A 26,148-nucleotide genomic window follows, 5' to 3' on the forward strand; every position below is an offset into this window, starting at 1 on the left:
CATCCCTTATTTAAAAGGGTAATTCTAGCATTATAGAACGGATATTAAAGTGTATTCCTTAATGGTAGATAAACGTCTTTATTTACAACGAAAATAAATTTTAGTGACTTTTGAATATAATTAATAAAATATAGGTGTATTTTAATTAATTAAATAAACATTAGGGACACTAGTGTAATTATTTTTATATCAAAACTAATATATATATTTTTAAATACTAGTAAATTCAATTTCGGTTTGTAACTAAAGACGACAACGATTCAGCACCGCAAAAAGCCCTAAAATTGCCATCTCGTTTCCCCGCGTTCCCTCCATTTCTCGACTTCTCCTTGTCACAGCTTCTTCTTCTCCTCTTTTTCTCTTTCAGCCCCACTCTTACCATTAGCAGTATCTCTCTGGCTCTCGCCCTTTCTCTTCTCCTTCTTGTTCTCTAGCTGCTGTTACTCTTTATCTCTGCTGCAACCTGAAAAAGCCTTTGAATTTATATTTAAGTATAATATATTACAAATGGCTGAAGTTCTGCATGTATTAGAGCGAAGGGAATGCGAAATCCTGCGCGGTTATGAGCTTCGTCTCCTCCGCTGCACCGTCGCTCCTCCGCTGTCCCCACCTCCACCATCCTCCGTTTGTAGTCATCACAAGGATGGGGACAATATTCATAATCTTTACTCACTTATCAATGAACTGCTTAGTTCAATCGAGGCTGGAAACTATCTCCAAGCTCTCTTTTCCGATGCAGCCGAACTTGTGACTAAGTTTTCTGACTTGCCTCAGTGTTCTTCTGCCGAACATGTTTACTCTGAGTTGCTGGAGCGTGTGGGGCGCTTTATGACGGACGACGGTGTTGATGAGGAGGAAAGGGCCTGCAGGGTTATTCTGGTCTTGTGTGTTGCCGTTGCTGCTATTTTCTTCTTCACTCAGTGTAACATTACTGGGTCTGTGCTTTTTTTATTCCCCTTTGTTGGAAAGTTGGATATTCTTTTCTTATATCATATTCAATTGGGGTTTGATGGCTTTTATTGTTGATGTTTTTCTTCTGCATATTGTTTGAATTTGGAAATTCAGACCAATAGATGATATTCCTAGATGTCCTCTTCCATTCAAAGTGCCAGAAGGTGTAAAATTTGTGGAATGGGACGATTGGGCACGCAATCAGCTTATGTCTGGTGGCTGTCATTTGTTTGGAAAGTTCTCTAATCTTCAGGTACTGTCCTTCATATGGTTTCTGACATAGTACACATGTTTGTAAAAGGGCTTGTCTGCTGGTGGGTTTTGTTCTTGGTTTATACCAATTACTTGTTTGTTTTCTAGTTTATAGTTTTTGCTAAAATGTTGGTCATGAGGACGAAAGACTTGCTATTTGAAGGGACGGTGTCTGCCATATATGGAATCAGAAGCATTTCATGGTGGCTTGCCAGGATCTTACTTTTGCAACAGAGAATTTTAGATGAACATTCTTCCGAGTTGTTTGATCTATTGCAAGTGAATATGGGCGAAACTCTACATCATTTTGGCACTTTGGAGCAAGTAACAAGTTACTGGGGTACCAATTTATATGATGATGAAGCCTCTAGTATTGTATCAACGGTCCATTTGGAAGCAGGAATAACAGACTATGCCTATGGACGGGTTGATTCATGCAGGTAGTCTTTAATTCTTGCAGTGAGAGGACTTATTTAGAGTTATATGTGGGCCATTTGAAGTAGATGTTTAGGGATTCAGATGAATCTGTTCTCTTCTCCTTCATTCTGCATGTCATTATGTTAATTTTTATTTATACTCTATATTTTTTGGGATGCTTTTCAATCTGAATCTCATGATGTTGTGATGCTTACTCATTGATCATGGTAGATAAGGATCACAGGATAGAAGCTTCTAGTTTCCTTTTATTAATCAGAGGTTTAACTTTGAATTTTGTGCAGACCATGTATATTCTAAAGCAAAAAGGTTGTGCCTTTCTAAGAAATTATATCACATTGCATTTATTTTTTGTTTACCAAAGAACCTGAGTTGCTTTCTCAAACCACTCTTTGAGTGGAAGCACCTTCATCTCCTAAGTCAGAACTCTGAAATTGCATCTTTGAGGCCACTGTATCATAACCCTTGATGAAGAAACTAGACCATAACAGGATAGATCAACTTGTGGGCATTATTTTGTCTGCAATTGAACTCTTGCAAAGAGACTTATTGGTTTAGATCTTCTTTTATTGACCAGTTTCTTTTTTTGCTTCAATATATAAGGCCTTTGTGATTCTTTGAATGCTTTATTCTCTTTTCTTATTTATAAAGATTCTAACTATTTGTGCTTGCAACATAGGAGATTGTTTGCAGAGAGAAGGATTGCATGCATGATTATTGTCTTTTTAAATCCATTGCTGTCCTTTCAATTATTACGATGCCATTTTCAATTAATGTGCATGAGTCATGGAGTGAATGTTAACTTCGATTGCCAGTCTAATAGTTGTTTAGTGTAGTGAACTTTGTTTGTTTTAATGTTCTATCTAAAACATTTCTGTTATCTCAGACTACATTTTGGATCAGCTGAAGCATCAGCTGGGCTGCAGCTTTCTATCACTGGGGTTCTTGGTTACCGTACTGTACATCAGGTTTAACTTTTTAAAAATCTTATTTATTATTATTATTACTGTTCTTGTTACTAGTATTGTTATTGTTGTTGTTATTATTATTATTATTATTATTATTATTATCATGATTATGAGAAAATCATGTGATGGATTAGCAAAATAAATGGCTTGATTAATGCTTGTATAAAGGAATGATTTTATGTTTTATTGATAGGATGCCATGTATTTTGAATCTTCAATTTTAAATTTGTATTCTTATATACATGTTAAAGACGAATGAATGAAATACAGCCCTCTGAGGTTTTGTGTTCATGAATGTAGGCTTTCAGCAGCTGAAACCATGCATATCCTCTCTTGTTGTTTTCTCCATTCTTCCTCTTGTTCTAAATTTCACAATTACTATTATTGTTACTGCTAGTATAAATCCATAGGAATTCATGCTTACCGCTAAGGATCACTGCTGGATTACAGGCAGAGCCAAAGGCACAAAGGGTACTTCTTGTCAATAGAAGCTCATCGAATAGTGGTGCTACTGTTACTGGCTGTGATTCCACAGTTAATGAAGAGACTTTGCAGCTGCCCCAGCATGAATCCTCTGACATCCTTATAACACCAAAGTTGGTAGAGAATGGTGATGAATCTGGATTTAGCACTCAATGCAATAAAAAAAGTAGCCTGGGTGGTGCTTCCCCTTTAACAGCAGTCCAGCAGGCAGTGATTCTTGCGCAGTGCCTTTTAATTGAAAAAAGCACTAGACAAGATGAATTGCAAAGTAAGTTGCTTATATATGTTGCATCTGATCCCTGATCTGAATCCTTTGATGGTATGAGTTTGGCTTGATCCCATAGTGATTGCTTCTAGAAACAGAACATTGTTATTCAAGTAATGTATAATCAGGGTTTTGTTGCAATTCTTAGGTTGTGGAATTGTTAGTTGTTAAGTACCCCTTTTTTCTCTTTTTCATACTTTGACTGTAGTAGACAATGGAAGTATTTTAAAGGTTTCTCTTTTTTATGTTTGTGCTAGTGGAATTTCTTATAACCATTTTTTGGGATGAAGAGACGCAAAAAAAAAAGAAAAAAAAAAGGAAAGAACAATAAAAAAGATCTGTACTTATCTTGAAACTTTGGGATTTTATTGAGAATATTGTGGAAGCTTCCTTTTATGATAAAAAAATCTGAAAAGTTGTTCAGTTGGGGCCCTGCACTTTAGTGTGCCATTGATACAAAAGATACCTGTATACCTGTTTGCAAATAAGATTTCTTTTTAATTTTTTTTAATGTTGTATGCAAAAGATACCTGTATTCAATTTTTTTTAATGTTGTATGCAAAAGATACCTGTATTCAATTTTTTTTAATGTTGTGGTCAATATTTTATAAATATCGTTGAAGTCCTGTCCGCATACAAAGGGAGTTCATAGACATAGTAAAGGACTTAAAAAGTCGCAAGATTTTGATAAAAATGGCTCTTCCTTAGTCGTCTCCTTGTCCAGTAGTTCTAATGAGTCAATGAAATTAGCACTTTAAGCATATTCACATGGATCATTGGCATTTATGGGGTTGGGACTTGGGATTCCCAAAGAAGTTATGAATGGGATTTTTTCATGTGTTTGTTCAAGCATTGGAGATTTCCATAACTAAGTGTGCATCAAGAGGCTTTATCTCTGTGCTAATGTGTTTTATCTGCCGGCATTGTAAGTCTGATTTTCAATTTTTAAATTGATGATGTGGCTTGGATATGCTGGAATAGACTTTTTTGACCTTTTTAGGAGTATTGGGTTTGGTTCTCCACATTTTGGGTTACAATTCCAAAATTTTTGGTATTAGAAATGATAGAAGAGGATGCTAAATTTGCTTGGAATCTTGCCTTCCTTGAGCTGTTGTGGGGTATTTGGAGGAAGTGCCATGTTCTTCCTTTCAGTTTGTTGTGGGATAAGGTGTTTTCTTGGCTTCTTTGTGATCTTCCACTTAATGGTGCTTCTGGAGGAATTTCTCTGTGTCATGCTATATGAATGGAGAACACTACTATATTAATTTCACTTTTGTTTGCTTCTTAATTTTGGAGGCCTTATTTGTATTCCTTGATTCTTTTCTATATATTTTTTCTTGCCAAAAATTTTTTCCCCACATGTTGCGATGGAGAGTAAAGGAATAATTGTCTTTAGAATTTTGAGTATTAAATGTTCTTTTGGCTTTAGTTGTTTACAAAATGATGAAAAATTTCAATGGTATGTTTGCAGCTTTCTTAAGACTTAAGGTTTACTTTCTTGTTGGTTGTCCTATTGTATTGCACAGTAAACTAATAGTTTTTGTTGGGAGCAACAGTAGGCTAGAACATTATTTAGTTTTCACGTGGTGTTGTTTGGCTGCCTTGTTATTTCATGTGCTAGGTTTGAGTTATTGTGATTTTTAACTTTTTGAGCTTCCATGGATGAGTTTTTCATGGATTCTCAAGTTCCTTGCCTAGGTGTTTGGTATGGTGTTTATATGATATATGGACTTTTTCTCTACACGCTTGAGAATTGAGATGCAATTCGATGTTGACATGTTTTATCATTAGATTTGTGTAGTCTCTACATTAAGGTATATAATGATTTGGTAATTGTGTCCTTATGCTTTAGTAATAAGCATCTTTTTTTCTATTTTTTTTAAAAAATTTAATTATGATTTCAGGATGGGATATGGCTCCATTCATAGAGGCAATTGATTCTCAGTCATCATCATTATTCATAGTAAGTATGCTAACGTTATTATTCCTAAGATAAAAATGTTGAATGTATTATAGTTACTAAGAAATAGCTTTTAATTTTATTAAACTTGGAGTCTAATATTCTTCTACATTCTACTTCAAACATAAGGGTTTCTCTTAGGGGTAAAAACAAAAGCTAGTGTTTTAAGAGAAATAATTGCTTTTTTCACTGCCATTAGGTTTATTTCATTTGAATCTATGTGTTATTGTGGAGCGAAGTTATTGAATATGGTTGTTGCTTTATTGTATTTAAGTTATGTTGCTTTCCCTTTTTTTTACTGTCCAATATGAAAGTTCTTTTTTTAATTTTTAATTTTAATTTTTTTTTAATAACATTTGATATTTTGTTCTCCTAGCTAAGGTATCTATGCAACTTCTTGCGTATCCGTTGGGAGTCAACGCGTAGCCATACAAAGGAGCGTGCTTTAGGAATGATAGAAAAATTGGTATGTGTTGTATCTCCCTTTCTGATTGGCAAACTTTGTTAGCTTATCATATTTTTGGGATTTTATACTTTGCTTTTGCTGATTCGGAAATGCTTTTTCGTCAGAAGTTCCTTTTATTGCTTTAAGTTTATTTAGCCATTTGGACTAGTTTGTGGTTGTGTTTAACAACATGATCCTTAGGAAAGGAAATGCAGTAAAGATGAAAAGAACTTTGTATTTTAGTCTCTAACATCATTCACAACAAGCTTATTCGGATAATTATGCAACTAAGGATGTTTTGGTAATTTATTATTTTCTCATCACATATTGTGATCTTTGAATTTAGCGTTTCTGCTGAATGTACCCTAATCTTATATGTTTTTAAGAGATTAACTAGTCTTGGGTGTTTCTATTTCCTTACCTTTTTTTCCTAGAGCTACATGTTTTTAAGTTCACTTTATTTATATTTTTGTCTCTAGCCTCTAAATACAAGCATCAATTTACCATCAATAGTACTTTGAAGAGGTTTCCCTTAATCTCCACATGGATTCATGTCTTTGCATTTGCCATTTATCCAAAATTTATTGTATATGCATGCCAGTTTCTGTGAATCTTTCTTTAACTTGAAATGTCTAGATAATCAATAAATTTGTTTACTTTCCTTTTGGAACCCTGATATTCTTGGCTGATTTTCTTATGGTATCCATGATGAATATATCATATTGTTTTAATGCTGTCTTTGATCTTTTGAGTGGTTTACGAATTTATTTTTCTATAAACACACATAAACATACAATGTTAGTCATTCACAGTTTATGTAGTTTCGATTTAATAGTTCTAATATCTTTTTCATTAACAAAAATTATAAAGATCTTGTATTCTAACCTTCTTGGGGGAGAAAGCTCTTTTCTTGGCATCTTTATGTGCTATTGTTTTTGAGGCGTGTCCCTAGATGTCATCCAGCTTGATTGCAGAACATTACTCTACTTGTCTTGCTTTTTTTTTTTTTTTTATATATATATATATCTTACTTGGTCCATTCTGATTTATTCTGATTTCAAAGCAATTCGTTTCGCGTAAGTAACAAGACAGTTGAATATAGGTCTACATATCCAAGCCAGTTTGTTTTGGAGCTAAGACTTGATTGCGCTGAGTATCTGAGGCATAAAAAATTGATTAGCAGAGGCTCTTGGATTTTCTTATATTCGTCGATCTCTTCTTGGCATCTTCACTGCAGTCCCGTATTCCCTTTCCTTTTCCTTTATCTTTCTCAAAATGTGTGCTTTTAATTCCTAAAATCTCAAACTCAACTAAGTTGAAATTCCAACATCTCATCAATTTGAAGCAATCTATTTAAATTTCTTTAGGTCAAAGCAGTTTACTTTTGATACCCGCAAGCTCACTTGGTTTTGCTGCCTTTGTTGTTTATAGCCATATAAGATCCAAGAAGCATATCCTTGGATGTACTGTTGATGGCTTTCCTTAGAATTTACATTCTTTGAATGGCCCAGTTTGACAGCCCTTTCTTGTTTCTATTACCTTCTATAGTTACCAAAAGCATGTCTTCTCAAAATATGGCTATATCCATTTGATATTTGATGTAAGGAGGCTCCCATTTTGTGCATTTTAATTTTCACCTTTCTTTTGGTTGGTATGATATACTATCAATCATAGTCATTAAAGGCTTAAGGTACTAAGGGATCTTGGAGCCTAGGTGCAAGGCGCAAGGCGCAATCGCGTGCTCGAGTGAAGTGAGGCACAAAAATAGCAAATAAAAAGTAAATTATATGAATACTATTAATTTTAGTTAGGATATTTATGAATTATATAAACACTAAAAATTTAGTTAATATATTATTAATTGCACATAAAAATATATGCATTTTATTATTTATTTCATTACATTTTGCTATTTTATTCTAAAAAATAACAAATAAAAATATATGCATTTTATTCTCCAAGGACCAGAAAAAGCCGAGTAAATCACGACTTCAAGCAGCTTAAAAACATGACGGGCGGATAGTCTTTAAGGAGTGAAGGGCAAGAAGAACAAGAAGAGAAGAAGGAAGAAAGAGATGAGAAGAAAATGAAAAAATACAGATGATGTCTTCAAGGAAAAAGCAGAAAAGCTAGATGAGAAGAAGAAGAAATAAAAGAAAGAACCTGGATTTGCTTCTGCCCATCCTTGCTTCTTCTCCTCCTTCTTCTTGCTTTGGATCCCTGGTGTAGTTGTGCCTGGGTGAGCCTTGGCGCCTGGCTCGCCTTAGGAATGGCCCAAGGTGCAGTTCACTCCGGTGCCATTTTTGACCCTCTTTCCAGCTATCCTGTGCTGCTACTTGTTCTTTTGGTAATTTGGTTGGCTCTCTTGTTTGTACAATCTCGGGCATCTCCTATTCTTTCACGTTTTATTTATTTTTACCATGGCATAAAGTAAAGAGGTCTTGATTCCTAACTTTGATAATCCTTCTTTGCAAATGAGTCCCGTAAAACTTGATGGAACAAATTATCTTGCTTGGTCAAGGTTTTGTTTGTTATTTATTAAGGTTAGAGGACTGCAAGGCTACGTCATTAGTAATAAGAAGCAATCGGATGAGAGTGATTCAGATTTTCCTCAATGGGACTCGAATAATTGTTTTGTTATGACATGGTTACTTAACTCTATGCAATCTCATATTTCCAAGTCCTATGACATTGGTACTTAACTCTATGCAACCTCATATTTCTAAGTCCTATTTATTAATTAATACGCCTTCAAAGATATTGAAGGCTTTGTTCTTAACTTATTCCAAGATTAGGAATGAGGTCCAAATTTATGATATTTGAAATAAGATCCATAGTACTAAGCAAGGAGAAATGACTACTCCCAATTTTATTCTGAGTTATGTTGCTTATGGCAGGAGCTTGATTACTATCAGGACTTTCAGGCAAACTGTACTAGAGATGCATTCAAATTTCGGAAAATGATTGAAAAGGAGTGGGTCTATAGTTTTTTTTTTTCAGGGTTGAATAACGAATATGATCCAATTCGGGTCCAAGTGTTGGGGAAAAACCCTTTTCTTTCTCTAGAAGAGGCCAACGCCCGTGTTCAACAAGAGGAAAGTCGTTGATATGCTATGCTCTATACTGCACCAATTGAAAAGGTTGGGTTGGCTACTAGTTTGAGCACACCGCAGCCTCCTAATTCTGAGAAAGATTATCTGCATTGTGACTATTGTGGAAAACCATGGCATACGAAGGAGACTTGTTGGAAGTTACATGGTTGTCCCACAAATGCAGATTGAGCAGGATCTCTTGTTGACAGAAGATCCACTTCTGGCTATTGCACATTTGTGGGAGGGAACTTTGTCATCTGGAGGAGAAAAAATAAAAAGTCGTTGCTTGGTAAAGTGCTGAAACAAAATACAGAGTAATGGCCCAAGGTGTGTGGGTGAGCTTTTATGGTTGCCGAAGTTATTCGAGGAGAGGAGGTTGCCCGAGAGAGACAAGATAACTTTGTATTGTGACAACAAAACTGCAATCAGTATAGCAAAAAATCCAATTCCATGTGACCGAATACTCTAAAATTCTCCAAAATTCTTTAGAAAAAGTTATCCAAACAAAGCCTATTTTATGGCTTCATTTTGCTTGTAAATTCATGCCCTTGTTGGTAATTATCTTCATTTAGTATTTTCTTTTTTAGTTTGTAGTTGCTTATAGATTAGGTCTTTAAATTGTAGTGATTCTTACTATACTGTCAAAAGTTGCATTTTGCAATCTTTTAATTGCTTTGCTGGTGTATTTGAGTCTCTTGCCATTCTTTCTTCCCTTCATAATGTTTGGAGATATTGTTTGCATTGTTTCAGGTTGAGGGCATTCATAAACCTTTTACTGGGGTGGCTAAAAGGATTCCTCTTTCATATGTGGCTTATGTTCCTGCTATTCCCAACCTGCAGAAGTAATTTCTTCAAAACAATAAAAATAATTCCTTTCTTCAAAACAACTTTGTATTTATTTTTGGCTATTCTTAATGAATCTTAGTTTGTTCTAGTCGAGTTTGTAATTAATTACACTCTTTTTAATTCTTTTTCTCTCTTATAATTTAGGGAATATGGTGAACTTTTAGTGAGCTGTGGTTTGATCGGGGAGGCAATTAAAATCTTTGAGGGTTTAGAGTTGTGGGACAATTTGATATACTGTAACTGGTAAGCTGTTGCTTGATAGCCATTGTCCACGTGAACTTGTTCATTGTTTTGTAAATAGCTACATGTATTTGTTCTTTGTTTCTGGTGTCATGTGGGTCTCATGTGTGGTACTACATAATAAAACAGCTTACTGGGGAAAAAAGCAGCAGCTGTTGAACTCATCAAGACACGATTATCTGAAATACCTAGTGATCCAAGACTCTGGTATGCTAACCTCCTCCTCTTCCTTCTTTTCTTTATCTTGCAAAACTTTTTGTAACTTGTGGTCTTTGGTCCTGCTTGTTATTTCTTTTTATGTCAACATAGCTATAAGAACATAAACGGTTGAACAATTTTTGATGGACATCTGCCAATCTCTCCCATAACTCTTTTTTAGTTGATCTGATTGTTGTAATAGTGGTGGTTTTGTCCAGCACCCACAAAATGGAGTCGTCGGCAGTCGCTGACTGTTAATTTAAATTCTATGCAAAAGAAGTCTTTCAAGGAGGATTGGACCTTTGAACTTCTTTGGTGAAGAAGTATTATGGGGGTGTTGAAGAGTGGGGGGGGGGGGATATTTCTTTTGTTTCTTAGCTAAAAGAATTTTACAATGTTGAAATGTAAATGTATTGCAATGTCCAATTTGCAAGTCATCAGGTTGTAGCACAGAATTAATTGTGTTTGAGTGCACAATTTTCTTTGCAAAATGGTTTGCCCTTTTCTTTTCTTTTCTTTTCTTTTTTTTGAATATTTTCGACTAATTTGTTCAGATGAAATTGTTATTTTTTTTAAATGTAGCATACAAGAATAAGAGGCACTTTTTCTGTTTTTAGAGAATCTTAGCTGCAGAATTCTTGAGCTAAGCTCTAGTAATGAATGCATAATAAATTGTAGAAGTAACTGTAGATGTTGCTTTCCCATGAAACAAATTTCATTTGGGTTTTGTAGCGAGACAAATCTCCTGGATTCCATAATTTCAATTCAGTGAATGTTACTCGTGTATTATCAATTGTTTTCAATGAAGGTTGCCTGTGATTCACTGATTTCGCCTATTTTTTACCTACATTTAGTAGTAGCAGACTAGAATGGATATTACCATTTGCATCTGTTATCTAACATAATTGAAGTGCTTTGACTGCTGATGTGCTTAAAGATACTTGCGAAATTTTATTATATGTATAGCATGATAATGAGAAGAGTTTAATGGGATGGGCTCACTCTGGATCTTTTAGTTCAATGATTAGATACTGTATTCACATGTTGATAAACTTATTTTCTAGGTGTTCGTTGGGTGATATTACAAATGATGATAGTTGCTATGAAAAAGCCCTTGAAGTTTCTAACAACAAATCTGCCCGTGCAAAGGTGATTTTCAGTGCTTTCAATCAATCTACACTGGCATGCTTTTAGGTTAATATTTTCTTGAGCTAGTCCATTTTGTATGCCAGAGATCTCTTGCTCGTAGTGCATATAATAGAGGGGATTATGAGACATCTAAAATCCTTTGGTATGTTTGCTTATTTTACTACAATTCCTTTCTATGAATTGCATATGATATTATTTATTGAGAAATACAGAGAATCAACTCTGGTTACACCACAGGGAGTCTGCAATGGCCTTGAATTCTTTATATCCAGATGGTTGGTTTGCACTTGGTGCTGCTGCGTTGAAGGTATCTATGCTATTTTTGGTTCAGTTTTCTGGTATTTTATTTTATCTCTGCAGGTTTTGGAACTTACTAATGAAAATACTGGTACAGGCTAGGGATGTTGACAAAGCTTTGGATGGATTTACTCGAGCTGTTCAACTGGATCCTGAAAATGGGGAGGCTTGGAATAATATTGCATGCTTGTATGTTATCCTTTTCTTTTCTTGTTCTCCTCTTTCTTTGTCTTTTCATTCATCCCTACTATAAGATTATATAGTTCTAAATAACGTAATGGCTGTTGTTTTAAAGATTTTTGAAGGGTCTAGCATCCGTTGCCCCTATAAGATTACATAGTTTTAAATAACATAACCGCTGTTATTTATAGGTTTTTGGGGTCCGTTATTCGTTATTCCGTTATTTAAAAGCATCCTACAAGTTCTACAGGTAATAGCCATTACCACCATATGTAATGGCAACAGCCATTGTTACGGCAGTCATTGTCCCCAATAATGCATTTGCTAGAAGTGACATGCACACATAGTTTTCTTCCTTTCTTTTTATTTTTGAGTGTTCCAATAATCCAAAGTAGGTGTTTCTAATCATATTCTCTCAAAATTTTACTCAAATTTCCCTTCCAATTTTACAAATCTCATCATAAATATCTCTACTCTACTGTTGGTTCTTGTTACAGGTTATAGGAAGTAAATATGTTGATATAGGAAGTATTGATAGATATGTTAGTTGCTTAATCTTAGGATTGCATAATCATAGATTTGATTTTCTTTCATTTCTATATAAGGTTTTTCATGTATAAATTTATTGTAATCTCTATTATAATAGACACAATAAATATTACCATTCTATATGGTATCGGAACCTCACACCTAGAGATTTGAATTTTTTTCCTGTTCTGTTTGGAAATTTGGGGCTTCTGTTCTTTTAGGTTACCCTTATAGGTTAACATGTCTCTTACCGCTCTCCAGGCAGGACGCCGGAGAGCCGGCGAAGCTACCCTAAAGAGCTGACGGTTGTCCGGCCAGCAAGTGAGCTTCACGTGCAGCAACAAGTTTTCTAACATCGTCCCATTCGCCAGCGTGTGGAGGCGCATCGCGTGTCCGTTGCTGCTTCGGCCACCCTCGCCGAAGTCGCCTCGAAGCACCTTCTTTAGTTTTGTGGTGCGTTTGCCGTTTTGGTGTTGGTGTTTGGTGGAGGTGTTTTTGGTTTGGATTGCATTCTGGTACTGTTCACGTCTTGTTTCTTCTGTTTCTTTTGTTGCCATTACTTTAGGTTGGTTGTTCTCATGGCTGAAGTTAAAAATACCGTAACTGAGGTGATTCCTGTGATAACTAAAATTACAGAAAACAAATTAAATGGATCTAATTTTCTGGATTGGAATAAGACTATCCGTATTTATTTACGAAGTATCGGAATGGAGGATCATATCCTCCAATTGATGACACTAGAAAGATTGGATGAGGGATGATGCTCGATTATTTTTGCAGATTTGAAATTCCATTCATAGTGAGGTAATCAACTTTATTAATTACTATGAATTTGTTAAAGAATTAATGGTTTATTTGGAGTTCTTATATTCTAGCAAAAAGGAATATTTTTTGCATTTATGATGTGTGTAAGACGTTTTATCGAGCTGAGAAACATGACAGAACATGACAGAACTCTGACTTCATATTTTATGGATTTTAAGATTGTGCGAGGAACTTAATGTCCTGATGCCTTTTAGTACAAATGTAAAAACTCAACAAGTTCAATAAAAGCAAATGACGCATAGGGTTTTCTTGTAGGTCTTTCTTTAGAGTTTGAGACAGCTAAATCTCATATTCTTTCTGACTTACATGATGTTTTCATTAGGGTGTTGCATGCAGAATCTTCCTTTCCAATTCTTATACACACCACTAGTGCCCTTGTTAGTCGCAATGACAGTGGCAGAGAATAACAGAGGTGGGAACAGGTTTTGATGACGGTAGAGGATCTCAGCGTCTTGGAGAAGTAGTTCCTACTTCGGACTCTGATGGAATCATTTGTTATTACTGTCATGAATTTGGACACACTAAAAAGACATGCCTGAAACTTCAGAATAAGAATCAGCCCTCATAAATGGCACGTATGGCAGTTGAGGTCTAATCAGGAAATTTTGATATTTGCAGATGAGTATGCACAATTCACTTAATATCAGGCATCTCTGAAATTCTCTAATTCTTCTATCACTGCAACTGCCAAGTCAGGTGGCTCTACTGCATGCCTTGTGTCTTTATCCTCCAAATGGGTTATTGAGTCTGGTGCTACCGATCATATATATAGTAATTCTACCCTTTTGTCCAATCTTAAGTCTCATGCATCGTTGTCTTATGTTACTCTTGCTAATGTCACTAAATCTTCTGTCGTGGGTTCTGGGCATATCAATTTAACACCTTCTCTTTTTGTATCCTCTGTGTTATATCTTTCTAAATTTTCCTTTAATTTACTTTCTGTTAGTAAACTCACTCGTACATTGAATTTTTGAGTCTCATTCTTTCCAGTCTTTCCTGATCATTGTGTTTTTTAGGATCTTTCTACAAAGTAGATTATTGGTAGAGGGCGTGAGTCAGAGGGATCTTTACATCTTAGATCAGCAACTACTTAGATCTCTTACATGTTCCGCGAGTTTAACGCCTTTTGATATTCATTATCGATTGGGGCACCTTTCTCTCTCTGCTTTAAAGAAATTATGTCCACTGTTTCACTTATTATCTGTTTTAGATTATGAGTGTTGTCAATTTGCCAAATATCACCGTTTACCTGCAGTATTTCGAGTCAATAAACGGGTTTCGTCCCCCTTTGAGTTAGTATATTCAGATATTTAGGGTATTTGTCCTATTGTATCTAATTATGGTTTTAAGTATTTTGTTATATTTTGTTGATGATTTTTCTCGCACTACTTGGTTATTTTTAATAAAGAGTCATTTAGAATTATTCTCAATCTTTTGTGATTTCTATGTTAAAATTCAAACTCAATTCAATATTTTTATTCGAATATTGCAAAGTGATAATGCTAAAAAATATATTTTTTTAAAATTTCAAATTTATTTGTCACAAAAAAGATTCTTCATCCGTCTTTCTGTGTTGACACTCCTTGATAGAATGCCAAGCCCTAGGCTCCTTCCCTTCAAATGCAATCAATTCTATCTTTGACAACATGGATTCAATAGTAGGGAATTAACAGAGTTACCTTGTTCTTTAAGAGCCCCAAGCTTGGGTTTAGGAAGCAGCTGTCTATTTTTTGGTATTGCCCCCTTCGCTGCTCCGTTTTCTTGGACCCCTTTGGAATTGCTATATTTTTCTTTGCCCTTTGCTTTCATATCTCCTAGCATTATCCCTCCCATGAAGGCTCGCACCTCATCTCTAAATCCATCACTCTCAACATTTGCTTTGCTGACTGTTTCTTTTAGTGCCTCCAAAATCCCGTATTTTTCTGTACCGCAGAATGCAAGAATCTGACTTGCTCCTCCAATTTCGCCACTCTTAACTTCTTCTGGGGTTACCACTACACTCTGTCATCTTGCGACTCCTAGAGATGAACAAGATCTTGGTCCACCTCCTAAAGTGCTGTGATACCAACTTGTCACAAAAACCCTAACTGTGGGTCTCAGTAACCATAGAAATACAAGAAAAGAAGAAGAGTTTGGGGAGGGGAGATAGAATGCAGAGAAAGAGAAGAGAGAAGAGATAAGAGAGAAGTATTAGAGAAAAAGATATATTTTCTTCATTGATCTTCGAAGATGTCTAATACAACTGAGCTGTAAACTCTTATACTCTAGCTGGAATTAGTTATTCTCAACTAATTGTAACTGCCTACAGCTACCCTTTAACAACCTTTCCCTCCAGTTCCCTAGACTTCCTAACCTTCTTCTCTTATATGTAACAGAGGGGATATGAAGTGCCTTCATATCTTAGGCAGGTTGTTTAGGGTAACTAAGGAAAATAGGATCTTCTCAACACACTCGCTCAATTAAGCATGTGGTGGAATGCGCTTTTTGACATCAGTAAAATTGTTTATTGGTTATGAAAATAAACAATAACATGCATTGGAGCTAAATAAAATTACGAGTTGCTATCCAACTTTTCCCAATAAGTTAAAAGGAAAATTTTATGTATTTGGCCATTACTATTCCTTATTTCTTTATCACTGAGGACTGTAATGATTTAAAATAAGATGAATAACCGTCTTGTAATTTATAAGACTAGATATGTGTTTATTTATGAAGAACAAAAGAGATCGGGGATTCAATACAAACCCTCGTAAGTCTTTCCTAAAGCCAATTGGAAGCATTTTCAATTCTATTTTTACTATATTATAAAATTGAAAATCAATTTCTCACCTTAGGTGTTGCTCATAATCGTAACCTGAGCCCATATTGGAGAAGATGTAGTACATTACAACTGTTATTCTTTTTCTATTAGTAGGAAACCTAATGTGTCTTTTTATTTTTCTTTACCTATTTTTTCAATTTTATTTCACTTGCAAGGTTTGCTTTTGTTGGCATATTTACTGGTTCTTTGAATTAAAGAATGTTGGTGTCTGTACCAGCTATATAACTTGTAAATCTTGCAATAATATACTTCCCATATTATTATATGCTCATTCCTTGGGCATGTGAAAGGGCCAGCCCTAGATTGTGCATTTTGCTAAAGAAGCAAAAGAGCACACGATTTGATGATAAATAATAGGCAAAGCTAATCCATTTCCTTCTCTGGCCACCAAAACTGCATTTAGATCTAAGGTCCTTAACCTTAATGTCCTTTCTTCCTATGAATAAGAGTTGTAAAGTGGAATTTATTTCATATCACAATATAAGCAGCGGAATAATAATCTATATTATATATTGATTTTCTAAGATGTGCACCTAAATTCATGTTGTAATAAACCTATACATTGCACCTTGTGCGTTCTTTGCTTTTGTTAAATTTGGTTCAAATTTAATTCCGTCCAAAAGGTAATTCAAGAGGGAGTAGGAGTGTCTAAGGCCACATCCCCTCACGTTCAAAACTCCATTGGAATAGAGTGGAGGCCCAACATCGGTGAGAGGCTGATACCATGTTAAAATTGGGTCAGGCTTAATTTACCAAAAAGCTAGCTTAAAAGTTAGTTTAAGAGAGACGAGTATTTAAGACCCTTGTAAGGAACACGTTACCCCTGTCCTAAACAAATATGAGATTCAACGTATCCGCTCATTCCCAATGCTATACTTGAAACATATTGAAGGACCAACATCGATGTCACTCCCAATACTATACTTGAAACATATTGGAGGACCAATATCGATGGGTGGCTCTGATATCATGTTAAATTTGGGCCAGACCTAATTTATCCAGAAGCTAGCTCAAGAGAGGAGTGTTTAATGCCCTTATAAGCAGCACGTTACTCCTATCCCACGTTACCTTCATCCCAAATCAACGTGGAATTCAACAGCTTTCAATTACATCCAAAACAGTTTGCAAGTTTTATTGTGATCACCTGATGTTGGTTGTCTTTGGAGTTTGGATTTCATTATCAGTTAGTGTATCTATTGTTTCTTATACCACCTTGCCTCTGAGTCCTTTGCACTTAAATACGACTTTGTACTTATATAGGACTTAAATAGCACCTGCACTCCTAGTTAAATATCACTGATATTTAACTCCTAAATGCTTTCTGGTTCCCACAATCCTGCAAGAAAGCTAAAGTGAAACCATTAGGGCAAGGATCTTATGTAAGAAGCTGGTTGGCAAAAAATTTTGAAGCATAGGATTGTTTCCTAATTTCCCTCTTCTGGGGTATAAAAAGATAATATTTATTGTATTTTATAATAGAGATTACAACCTATTTATACATGAGAAACAACCGTATCTAAATAGGAAGGAAAATCAAGCCTATGATTATACAAACCCTAAGATTAAGCAACTGACCAATTTATCAATATTTATTTCTTATATTAACATATTTACTTCCTATAACCTATAACACTCCCCCTCAAGTTGAAGCATAGATGTTAATCATGCCCAACTTGTTACATATATAATCAACTCGAGTCCCATTTAGAGCTTTAGGGAAGATATCTCCTAGTTGTTCTCCAGTTCAAATATGTCCTGTTGATATTATCTTTTGTTGGATCTTTTCACGAACAAAATGACAATCAATCTCGATGTGTTTAGTCCTCTCATGAAATACTGGATTGGAGGCAATGTGGATAGTTGATTGATTATCACACCACAACTTAGCTGGCATCGAATTTGTGAACCCAACTTCTTCCAATAGTTGACGTACACCACAAGACTTCACAAACGGCTTGTGTCATGCCTCGATATTCAAATTCAGCACTAGAATGGGAGATCATATTTTGCATCTTACTTTTCCATGAGACTAGGTTACATCCCACAAAAACACAATATCCAGTAGTTGACCTTTTATCAACCTTCGAGCTTGCCCAATCAGTATCAGAAAAGCATTCAATATTTGAGTGTCCATGGTTACCATAGAATAGGCCTTGCCCTGGGGCCCCTTTAAGGTAACAAAGAATCTGCCCAGAGCATCCCACTGGGCAACAATAGGAGAGGACATAAACTAACTTACCACACTCACTAAATATGTAATATCAGGACGAGTCACTGTCAAATATTCAGTTTGCCAACTAATCTTCTATACCTTTCAGGATCTACAAATGGCTCACTGTCTTCTGTGGTAAGTTGAAGGTTAGGGGTCATTGGAGCATTACAAGGTTTATCAAGAACATATTTTCTTTGAGATAAGAAGATGTTTTTCTTACACCGCATAACTTCGATTCCCAAGAAATATTTCAAGGAGCCCAAATCCTTTGTATGAAACTGTATTTTAAGAAATTATTTTAGGGATGTGATGCCAGTAACTAGGGGTGAGCATTCGGTCGGTTCGGTTCAAAACCGAACCGAACCGAAATAACCGAAAACCGAATTGCAGTATTTTACATAAACCGAACCGAACCGAATAAGAGAAATAACCGAATCAAACCGATTTGGTTCGGTTCGGTCGGTTTGATCCGTTAAACCGATTTTCAAACTTTTCATTATTCTTTTTACTCTTTTTAGATTGATTTTTAGTGTTCTAAAATTCAATCTAAAAAGAGTAAAAAGAACAATCACAGCACACAAATTCAACACACAAATTCAACAATCAAACATTCAACACACAAATTCAACAATCAAACGTACACAAATTCAACAATCAACAGCAAATAACACTTGCCAAAATAACACTTGCCGACTGAGGGCTGTGGAATAAGCACTTGCCGACTGAGGGCTGTGGAATAAGCACTTGCCGACTGTCCGACGACGCGTGGAGAGCCGATAGAGTACAACGACCGACGCCGATGATGAATCAATTCAGTTGAGAGGAAAGTGGAGGCACAGGTGCGAGAATCTCGCGGCGAGATGAGAGATTGTCGACTGCCCGACGACGCGTGGAGAGCCGATAGAGAGCAACGACCGACGCCGATGGTGAATCAGTCCAATCGAGAGGAGAGTGGAGGCACAGGCGCGAGAATCTCGCGGCGAGATGAGAGATGGAGCAGAGCACAGAGAGAGAGATGGAGCAGATGGAGCAAAGCACAGAGAGAGAGATGGAGCAGATGGAGATGAGAGATGGAGCAGATGGAGCAGAGCACAGAGAGAGAGATGGAACAGAGCACAGAGAGAGAGATGGAGCAGATGGAGATGAGAGATGGAGCAGATGGAGCAGAGCACAGAGATGAGAGGAGCACTGGCGGCACGCACGAAGACATAGAAATTTGTTTTAGATTTAGGGAAGGGAAGGGAAGGGAAGGGAAGGGAAATAGGGAATAGGGAACTATTAAAACGACGTAGTATAGGTGATTTCGGTTCGGTTCGGTCTAATCGAAATTTTTACGTCTAAAACCGAACCGAACCGAAATCACCGATTTTTTAAAAATTTCAAACCGAACCGAACCGAAAAAAAATAAAATCGAACCAAAATTTTAAAATTAATCGGTTCGGTCGGTTATTTCGGTTTAAACCGAATACTGCTCAGCCCTACCAGTAACGTCACTTCCTGTTATAACAATATCATCCACATATATTACAAGTAGAATTACTCCACTATCAGAATTTCTATAAAACACTGAGTGATCACACTTACTCATCTTCATTCCAAACTGTTGGACCACCTCACTAAACCTGTCAAACCATGCCCGAGGACTCTGTTTCAAGCCATAAAGGGATTTCCGCAGGCTACAAACCTTGCCTGACTTTCCTTGAGCAACAAAATTAGGTGGTTGCTCAATATAAACCTCCTCCTGAAGATCTAATATCCAGTTGATGCAAAGGCCAATCATGTGTAGCTGTCAAGGAAATAAACAATCGAACATATGCGAGCTTGGCAACTGGGGAGAATGTATCAGAATAGTTAACTCCATAAGTTTGTGCATAACCTTTGGCCACTAAATAGGCCTTGAGGCAAGCAACAGATCCATCATGGGTTTACTTTCACTGCAAATACCCATTTGCACCCAATAGTCTGCTTTCTTGGGGGCAAGGACATCAACTCCCAAGTACCATTAGCATCAAGGGCCATCATTTTCTCTTCCATTGCAACACGCTAGCCAGGATGGGACAAATCCTCAATAACAGTTTTGGGAGCTGAAATAGAATCTAAAGCAGGGGCAAAATAAAGAGAACAGGATAGTTGATTATAAGAGATTCAAGATGAAATAGGACAAGTGCAAGTATGTTTACCTTTGCGAAGAGCAATGGGCAAATCCAAATCAGACAGTGAAGGATCAGCGGGAGCAGGACCTATCGACGAAGAAGCGGGTAGTGGAGCGGAGTCAGAGTCCTCTAAGCGTCTGGAATACACATGAAAGATGGGAGGGCGACCTAGCACATGAGCGGAAGGTGTAGGAGTAGTCTGAGGAGACAGAGAGCGAACAATGTATAACAAGAGGTCATCTTCCTCTCCCTGGGTGTTATAAATAGATGATGGTGGAAAAAATGGAGTGGACTCAAAGAATGTTACATCCGCAGACACAAGATATTGATTCAGATCAGGAGAAAAATGATACCGTTTCTGACGTTGAGAGTAGCCAAGGAAGGCACGTTTGAGTGATTTGGGATCTAACTTAGTATCCTGGGGACGAACATTACGAACAAAACAAGTACACCCAAAGATATGTGGCTCAATTGGAAACAAATATTTAGTGGGAAATAAAATGTTATAAGGGATATCACCATGAAGGATGGAGGAAGGCATGTGATTGATCAAAAAACAAGCAGTGGATACAGCATCAGCCCAAAAACTTTTAGGTACTTTCATTTGGAATAAGAGGGCTCTGGCTACTTCAAGAAGATATCGATTTTTTCTTTCGGCAACTCCATTTTGTGAAGGAGTGTCAACACAAAAGGACTGATGAAGAATCCCTTTTTGCAATAAATAAGATTGAAATTCCCCAGAGAGATACTCTTTAGTATTATCACTTTGCAATATACGAATGAGAATATTGAATTGGGTTTGGATTTCAGCATAAAATGCACAAAAGATGGAAAATAATTATGAATGACTTTTCATTAAAAATAACCAAGTAGTACGAGAGAAATCATCAACAAAAGTAACAAAGTACTTAAAACCAGACTTAGACACAGTAGGACAAGGACACCAAACATCTGAACGTACTAACTCAAAGGGGGACGGAGCCCGTTTATTGACTCGAGACACTGTAGGTAAACGATGATATTTGGCAAATTGACAAGACTCACAATCTAAAACAGACAAAAAATGAAACTGTGCATATAACTTATTCAACGCCGAGAGAGAAGGATGCCTCAAACGACAATGAATATCAAAAGGTGTTAAACGCGTGGAACATGCAAGAGATCTAGGTAGTTGCTGATCCAAGACGTAGAGACTCTCTGACTCACGCTCTCTACCAATAATCTGCTTCGTCGAAAGATCCTGAAAACACACTGATCAGGAAAGAATGAGACAGAACAATTCAATACACGAGTGAGTTTACTAATGGAAAGCAAACTAAACGCGAACTTAGGGATACATAACACAGAGGATACAGAAAGAGAAGGGGTTAAGTTGACATGACCAGAATCCATGACAAAAGATTTAGTTTCATCAGCAAGAGTAACAGAAGAAGACGATGCATGAGACTCAAGATTGGACAAAAGGGTAGAATTACCTGACATATGATCGGTAGCACCAGAATCAATAACCCATTTGGAGGATGAAGACACAAGACATGCAATAGAGTTACCTGACTCGGCAGTTGCAGAGGAGGAATTAGAGGATTTCAGAGATGTCTGGTATTGGGTGAATTGTGCATACTCATCTGCAGATATCAAAATCCCCCGATCTGAAGGGGTCTCAACTGCCATATGCGCCATTTGTGTGCGCTGATTCTTATTCTGTAGTTTTTGACATGTCTTCTTAGTATGTTCAGGTTCGCGGCAATAATAACAAATGATTTCTCCCGAGTCAGAAGTAGAACCTGTTTCCCTAGAACGCTGAGATCTTTTACCACCATTAAAACCTCCCTTTTTCGGCCACTGTCATTGCGGCTAACAAGGGCACTAGTTGGGTGTGAAGGAATTGGAGACTCTGTACGCGATACCCTATTGAACACATCATGTAACGATGATATTTCAGAGTCAGAAAGAATATGAGATTTAGCTGTCTCAAACTCTGGAGGGAGACCTGCAAGAAAGCTCATAATAGCCATTTGCTTTCGTTGAGCTTGTTGAGTTTTACATCTGTACTAAAAGGTATCAATACATTAAGTTCTTAATACACTCTTTTAAATTCCGTAAAATAAGATGTCAAAGTTCTATCATTTTTCTCAGCTCGGTAAAACGTCTTATACACATCATAAATACGGAAAATATTCCATTTGCCAGAATATAAAAATTCCAAATACTCCATTAACTTTTTAACAAATTCATAGTGATTAATAAGACTAATCACCTCACTATGAATAGAATTTCAGATCTGTAGAAACAATCGAGCATCATCCCTCATCCAATCTCTACGAGTTTCATCAGTTGGAGGATCCTTGGTAAAATGATCATCCATTTCAATGTATTGATACCTTTCGACGAAGCAGACTGGTCTAGTCTTATCTGGAAACATAAAGAGATCATTTCTCTTTCCTATTAAACTGGAACAGAACTGGTCGATTCTGTTCGATCTGGTTCAGGGCCAAAACCAAATTTTTCCTTTCAAAAAAAGAAAAATGTTTGGAAAAAATTTGAACCATTATATATATATATATCTGATTAGATCAAAATCATGCTGATCTGGGGCTAAATTGAAAGTGGGACAGCTTGACCCTGTGGTCTGGTCTTGGTTCCCTTAAAAACTGGCCTGGACCAAAACTGCATCCAGGTCTAGGTGGGGTGTATTTGAGTTATTTGCTCATCCCTTTCTTGACTTTCTTACTTCCTTTTGAAACTGGGAAAAGGGGAAGGATATTATAATCCGCGCCTCTTGCAACACAACAGTATGAGTATGTTTTCTTGGGGGTCAATACTTTGTAGCTTGATCTAAAGAACATTTAATCATCCTGAAGTATATTGGCGATGCTTTTTCTGTTAGAAAATTCTTTTTACATATTCTTTCTTTCTTTCTTCCGTGGGAAATCTGAATTACCTATTATCGAAGTGCAGGCATATGATCAAGAAGAGGAGCAATGAGGCATTTATTTCATTCAAAGAAGCCCTGAAGTTCAAGTATGTCTTTCTTCTTGATAAAATTTGTCACTTCTTCTGACATAAATGTGATGTGTGTGCAAACACACAAACATATTTGTCTTCTGTTTTACAATAAATGACAAGAATTCATTCCAGACGAGATAGCTGGCAGTTGTGGGAGAACTACAGTGAAGTGGCAATGGATGTGGGCAATGTTCGTCAGGTGCAAATCTTGAATGCCAATTTACATGTTCATGCATGTGACAACTCAGTGCTTTGAGTTATGTGATAATCACATCAACTGCAGATATCTTTTTTTTTTTTTTTTCCTTCTTTATGGTTAGGCTCTGGAAGCTATACAGATGATTTTGCATATAACCAATTGTAGACAAGCTGATGCTAAATTATTGGAGAGAATCATGCTAGAAATGGAACGAGGAGCTTCAAGTAGAACTTCTAGTCATTCAATGACCAGAGATAATCATTCTACCAATCAAACTTGTTTCAGTGACTTTCATGATGATTCTATAAATGATTCAGAGACGCAAGTTGAATGGTCACGGGAAACTGAGCAGTTGGTGGAGTTGCTGGGTAAAATACTTCAGCAGGTTTGTGTGTTTTTTTATGTCAGAAATTTGATTTTTGTTCTTCAATTCCATTGTAATTTGCTATGTGTTGATGTTTTTGCCATAGTTGCGTACTTGCATATTCTTGTTTGTCATTTTCTTTTTACAACTGAAGCTAAACAAAATATCACATCATAGCTATCAATTGAGATATATCTGTCCTTGATTATTATGTTTAGCATTCACATTAAGTTACTTGGAAATGCCGGAGAATTCATCTTTGACGAGCTCTTATGTGTGTAGTTTAATTGTGGTATAAATTCAAAATACTAGTATCCTATTGGTCATGTAAGTGGTTTTTTTTTTTTGTTACAGATAATTAAAAGTAATAGTAGAGCAGATATTTGGGGTTTATATGCACGGTGGCACAAGATTAAAGGAGATCTCACAATGTGCTCTGAAGCCCTTTTGAAGCAAGTTAGATCATATCAGGTATCTTCGTAATGTGAAACATCCTAGTTCCTGCCATTGTCAATTCATGTGATTGATTTTCTATGTGGTACACTATATATGATAAAAAAGATATAACATAAGCTTTCATCCCTACTAACTGATTTTTTTTTTTTGGAAATTAGTTTTGTAATACATATGTTTTTATTATTTAGAAATGGTCATGGAATTTATATTATAAACATATAATTTTTATCACGATATCTGTTGTTCATCAATCATATAGTGTGAATCAAATGCATGCTAACGACTGTAGAATAGATGAAAGTGGACAAATTTGAGATACATGGGATGGATCTAGAAATTTATGTTAGTGGGGTCAATTGCTGATGCACTCGTATATACATTTTATATAATTGTGTAATGTTTTTCTTTTACTTTTCTTTTATATGTAATTATCAGTATCATATGAAAATATTCATCCTGCTTGCACGAGCTGATTTTGTTCTAGTTCAGAAGGCCATCACTATAATTTGTTTTTTTTGCAGGGATCTGAGTTATGGAAAGATAGGGAGAGATTTAAAAAGTTTGCACATGCCTCGTTGGAGCTTTGTAAGGTGTACATGGAAATATCTTCCCTCACTGGTAGCCGTCGCGAACTCTTTACTGCTGAGATGCACCTCAAAAATACTGTTAGACAGGCAAGATTTCTTTGTTTTATTGGGTCAGCTGACATTGATATTAGTAATTTATTTTGGATGTCCTTCACTAGTTTGAGCATAAATATTTCAGTCCATGCTTTGCTGCAAATGGAAATTGTTCAGATTTATTTTCCATTTATTTTGTAAATAATGACAATAAGTAAAACTCTTCAAATCTCAGGCTGAGAGCTTCTCAGACACAGAAGAATTCAGGGATCTTCAAGCTTGTCTTGATGAAGTGAAGATGAAGCTTCAACCCAGTTCTTTGCCGGCTTAGGAAACTTGCCAAAATCTTGTTCTGCAATCTATTTAATGGAAGGCCAAAACATCTATTTGTGACGTGATTAGAATATGTCCTGAGATTTGTTTACTATTTAATATATATTAACATGTCTTGAAATTTTGATTTCTGTTTGATCATAATATTTTTGAGAAAATAATTTAATTTATTTCTTAAAAAGATTGTCTTATTTTTTATGATTAGGAAATAATATATGCACATTATTTCGATGTACTATTTTGAATATTTTCCCTCCTATTTGTGAGCTTGCTTGTCGATCTTGAATATTGATTAATAATTACTATATAAAAAATATTTAAATTTAATATTGATTATTAATATTTAATATATTTATAACTAATATTAAGAAATTTACTATATTATTTATTAATTTAAAAAAAATTTTATATTTTAATGATAAAAATTTATGTAAAATTCAGATTCTGAAAGTTAAAAAAACATTAATGGTAATAAAAATGATGGTTATTTATAAAAATAAATATTTATATTTAGTTTAAAAATGATAAAAAATTATCAATATGAAAACTTTAATTGAATTCTATTAATTCTAAAAAAATTGAACTAATAGAATTAAAATTTTTTTTTTCTTATAAAAAATCATACCAGACAAGAGCAGTATGTTGCAGAAATCAAAACTCTGCGTCCCTTTTCTATTTTGAGACCGCCAACGTTGCAACTTGAAAAAGCACATTGAGGTGGGAACAGGAGAGCAATTGGAGTAATATTTTTTCTTTTTCTTTTTTCTATTGCTCAAAACTTCAATCTTAGCAGGGAAGTATTACATTCTACGTTAATGCGACGTTATTGCATCTCCCTCTTCTTCCTTGATCACATTAGCCTTCTTTATT

General features: G+C 35.8%; 1 protein-coding gene across 3 annotated transcripts; it reads left to right on the plus strand.

Annotated features, from left to right (window-relative positions):
* The first annotated feature begins 244 nt into the window (after positions 1 to 244).
* Positions 245 to 25,516, plus strand: LOC110624879 (tetratricopeptide repeat protein 27 homolog). Of its 3 annotated transcripts, XM_021770299.2 has the most exons (20): positions 245 to 935; positions 1,066 to 1,204; positions 1,312 to 1,643; positions 2,525 to 2,606; positions 3,057 to 3,357; positions 5,259 to 5,317; positions 5,691 to 5,780; positions 9,602 to 9,693; positions 9,842 to 9,940; positions 10,067 to 10,144; positions 11,200 to 11,284; positions 11,368 to 11,426; positions 11,522 to 11,591; positions 11,679 to 11,770; positions 23,259 to 23,321; positions 23,439 to 23,505; positions 23,627 to 23,890; positions 24,224 to 24,340; positions 24,847 to 24,999; positions 25,181 to 25,516. In XM_021770299.2, the coding sequence occupies exons 1-20, from the start codon at positions 508 to 510 to the stop codon at positions 25,274 to 25,276; spliced, it is 2,766 nt and encodes a 921-aa protein (XP_021625991.1). In that variant the 5' UTR covers positions 245 to 507; the 3' UTR covers positions 25,277 to 25,516. The 3 variants fall into 3 exon arrangements, 2 of the variants coding, with proteins under 2 accessions (XP_021625991.1, XP_021625992.1); XR_006352302.1 differs by lacking the exon at positions 25,181 to 25,516 and having other exon boundaries at positions 23,590 to 23,890; positions 24,847 to 24,894; XM_021770300.2 differs by lacking the exon at positions 245 to 935 and having other exon boundaries at positions 1,065 to 1,204; positions 1,319 to 1,643.
* The last annotated feature ends 632 nt before the right edge of the window (positions 25,517 to 26,148 follow it).

Source organism: Manihot esculenta, chromosome 10 (genome assembly GCF_001659605.2).
Source record: "Manihot esculenta cultivar AM560-2 chromosome 10, M.esculenta_v8, whole genome shotgun sequence".
In the NCBI taxonomy this organism is placed as follows: domain Eukaryota; kingdom Viridiplantae; phylum Streptophyta; class Magnoliopsida; order Malpighiales; family Euphorbiaceae; genus Manihot; species Manihot esculenta.

Excerpts from the sequence above, each read along its gene's own strand:
- LOC110624879 (XM_021770299.2), top strand. The coding sequence starts at position 508 with ATGGCTGAAGTTCTGCATGTATTAGAGCGAAGGGAATGCGAAATCCTG. Across the intron at positions 11,592-11,678 it reads TTGGTGCTGCTGCGTTGAAG|GCTAGGGATGTTGACAAAGC; the intron begins GTATCTATGCTA and ends ATACTGGTACAG. Across the intron at positions 23,891-24,223 it reads TGGGTAAAATACTTCAGCAG|ATAATTAAAAGTAATAGTAG; the intron begins GTTTGTGTGTTT and ends TTTTTGTTACAG.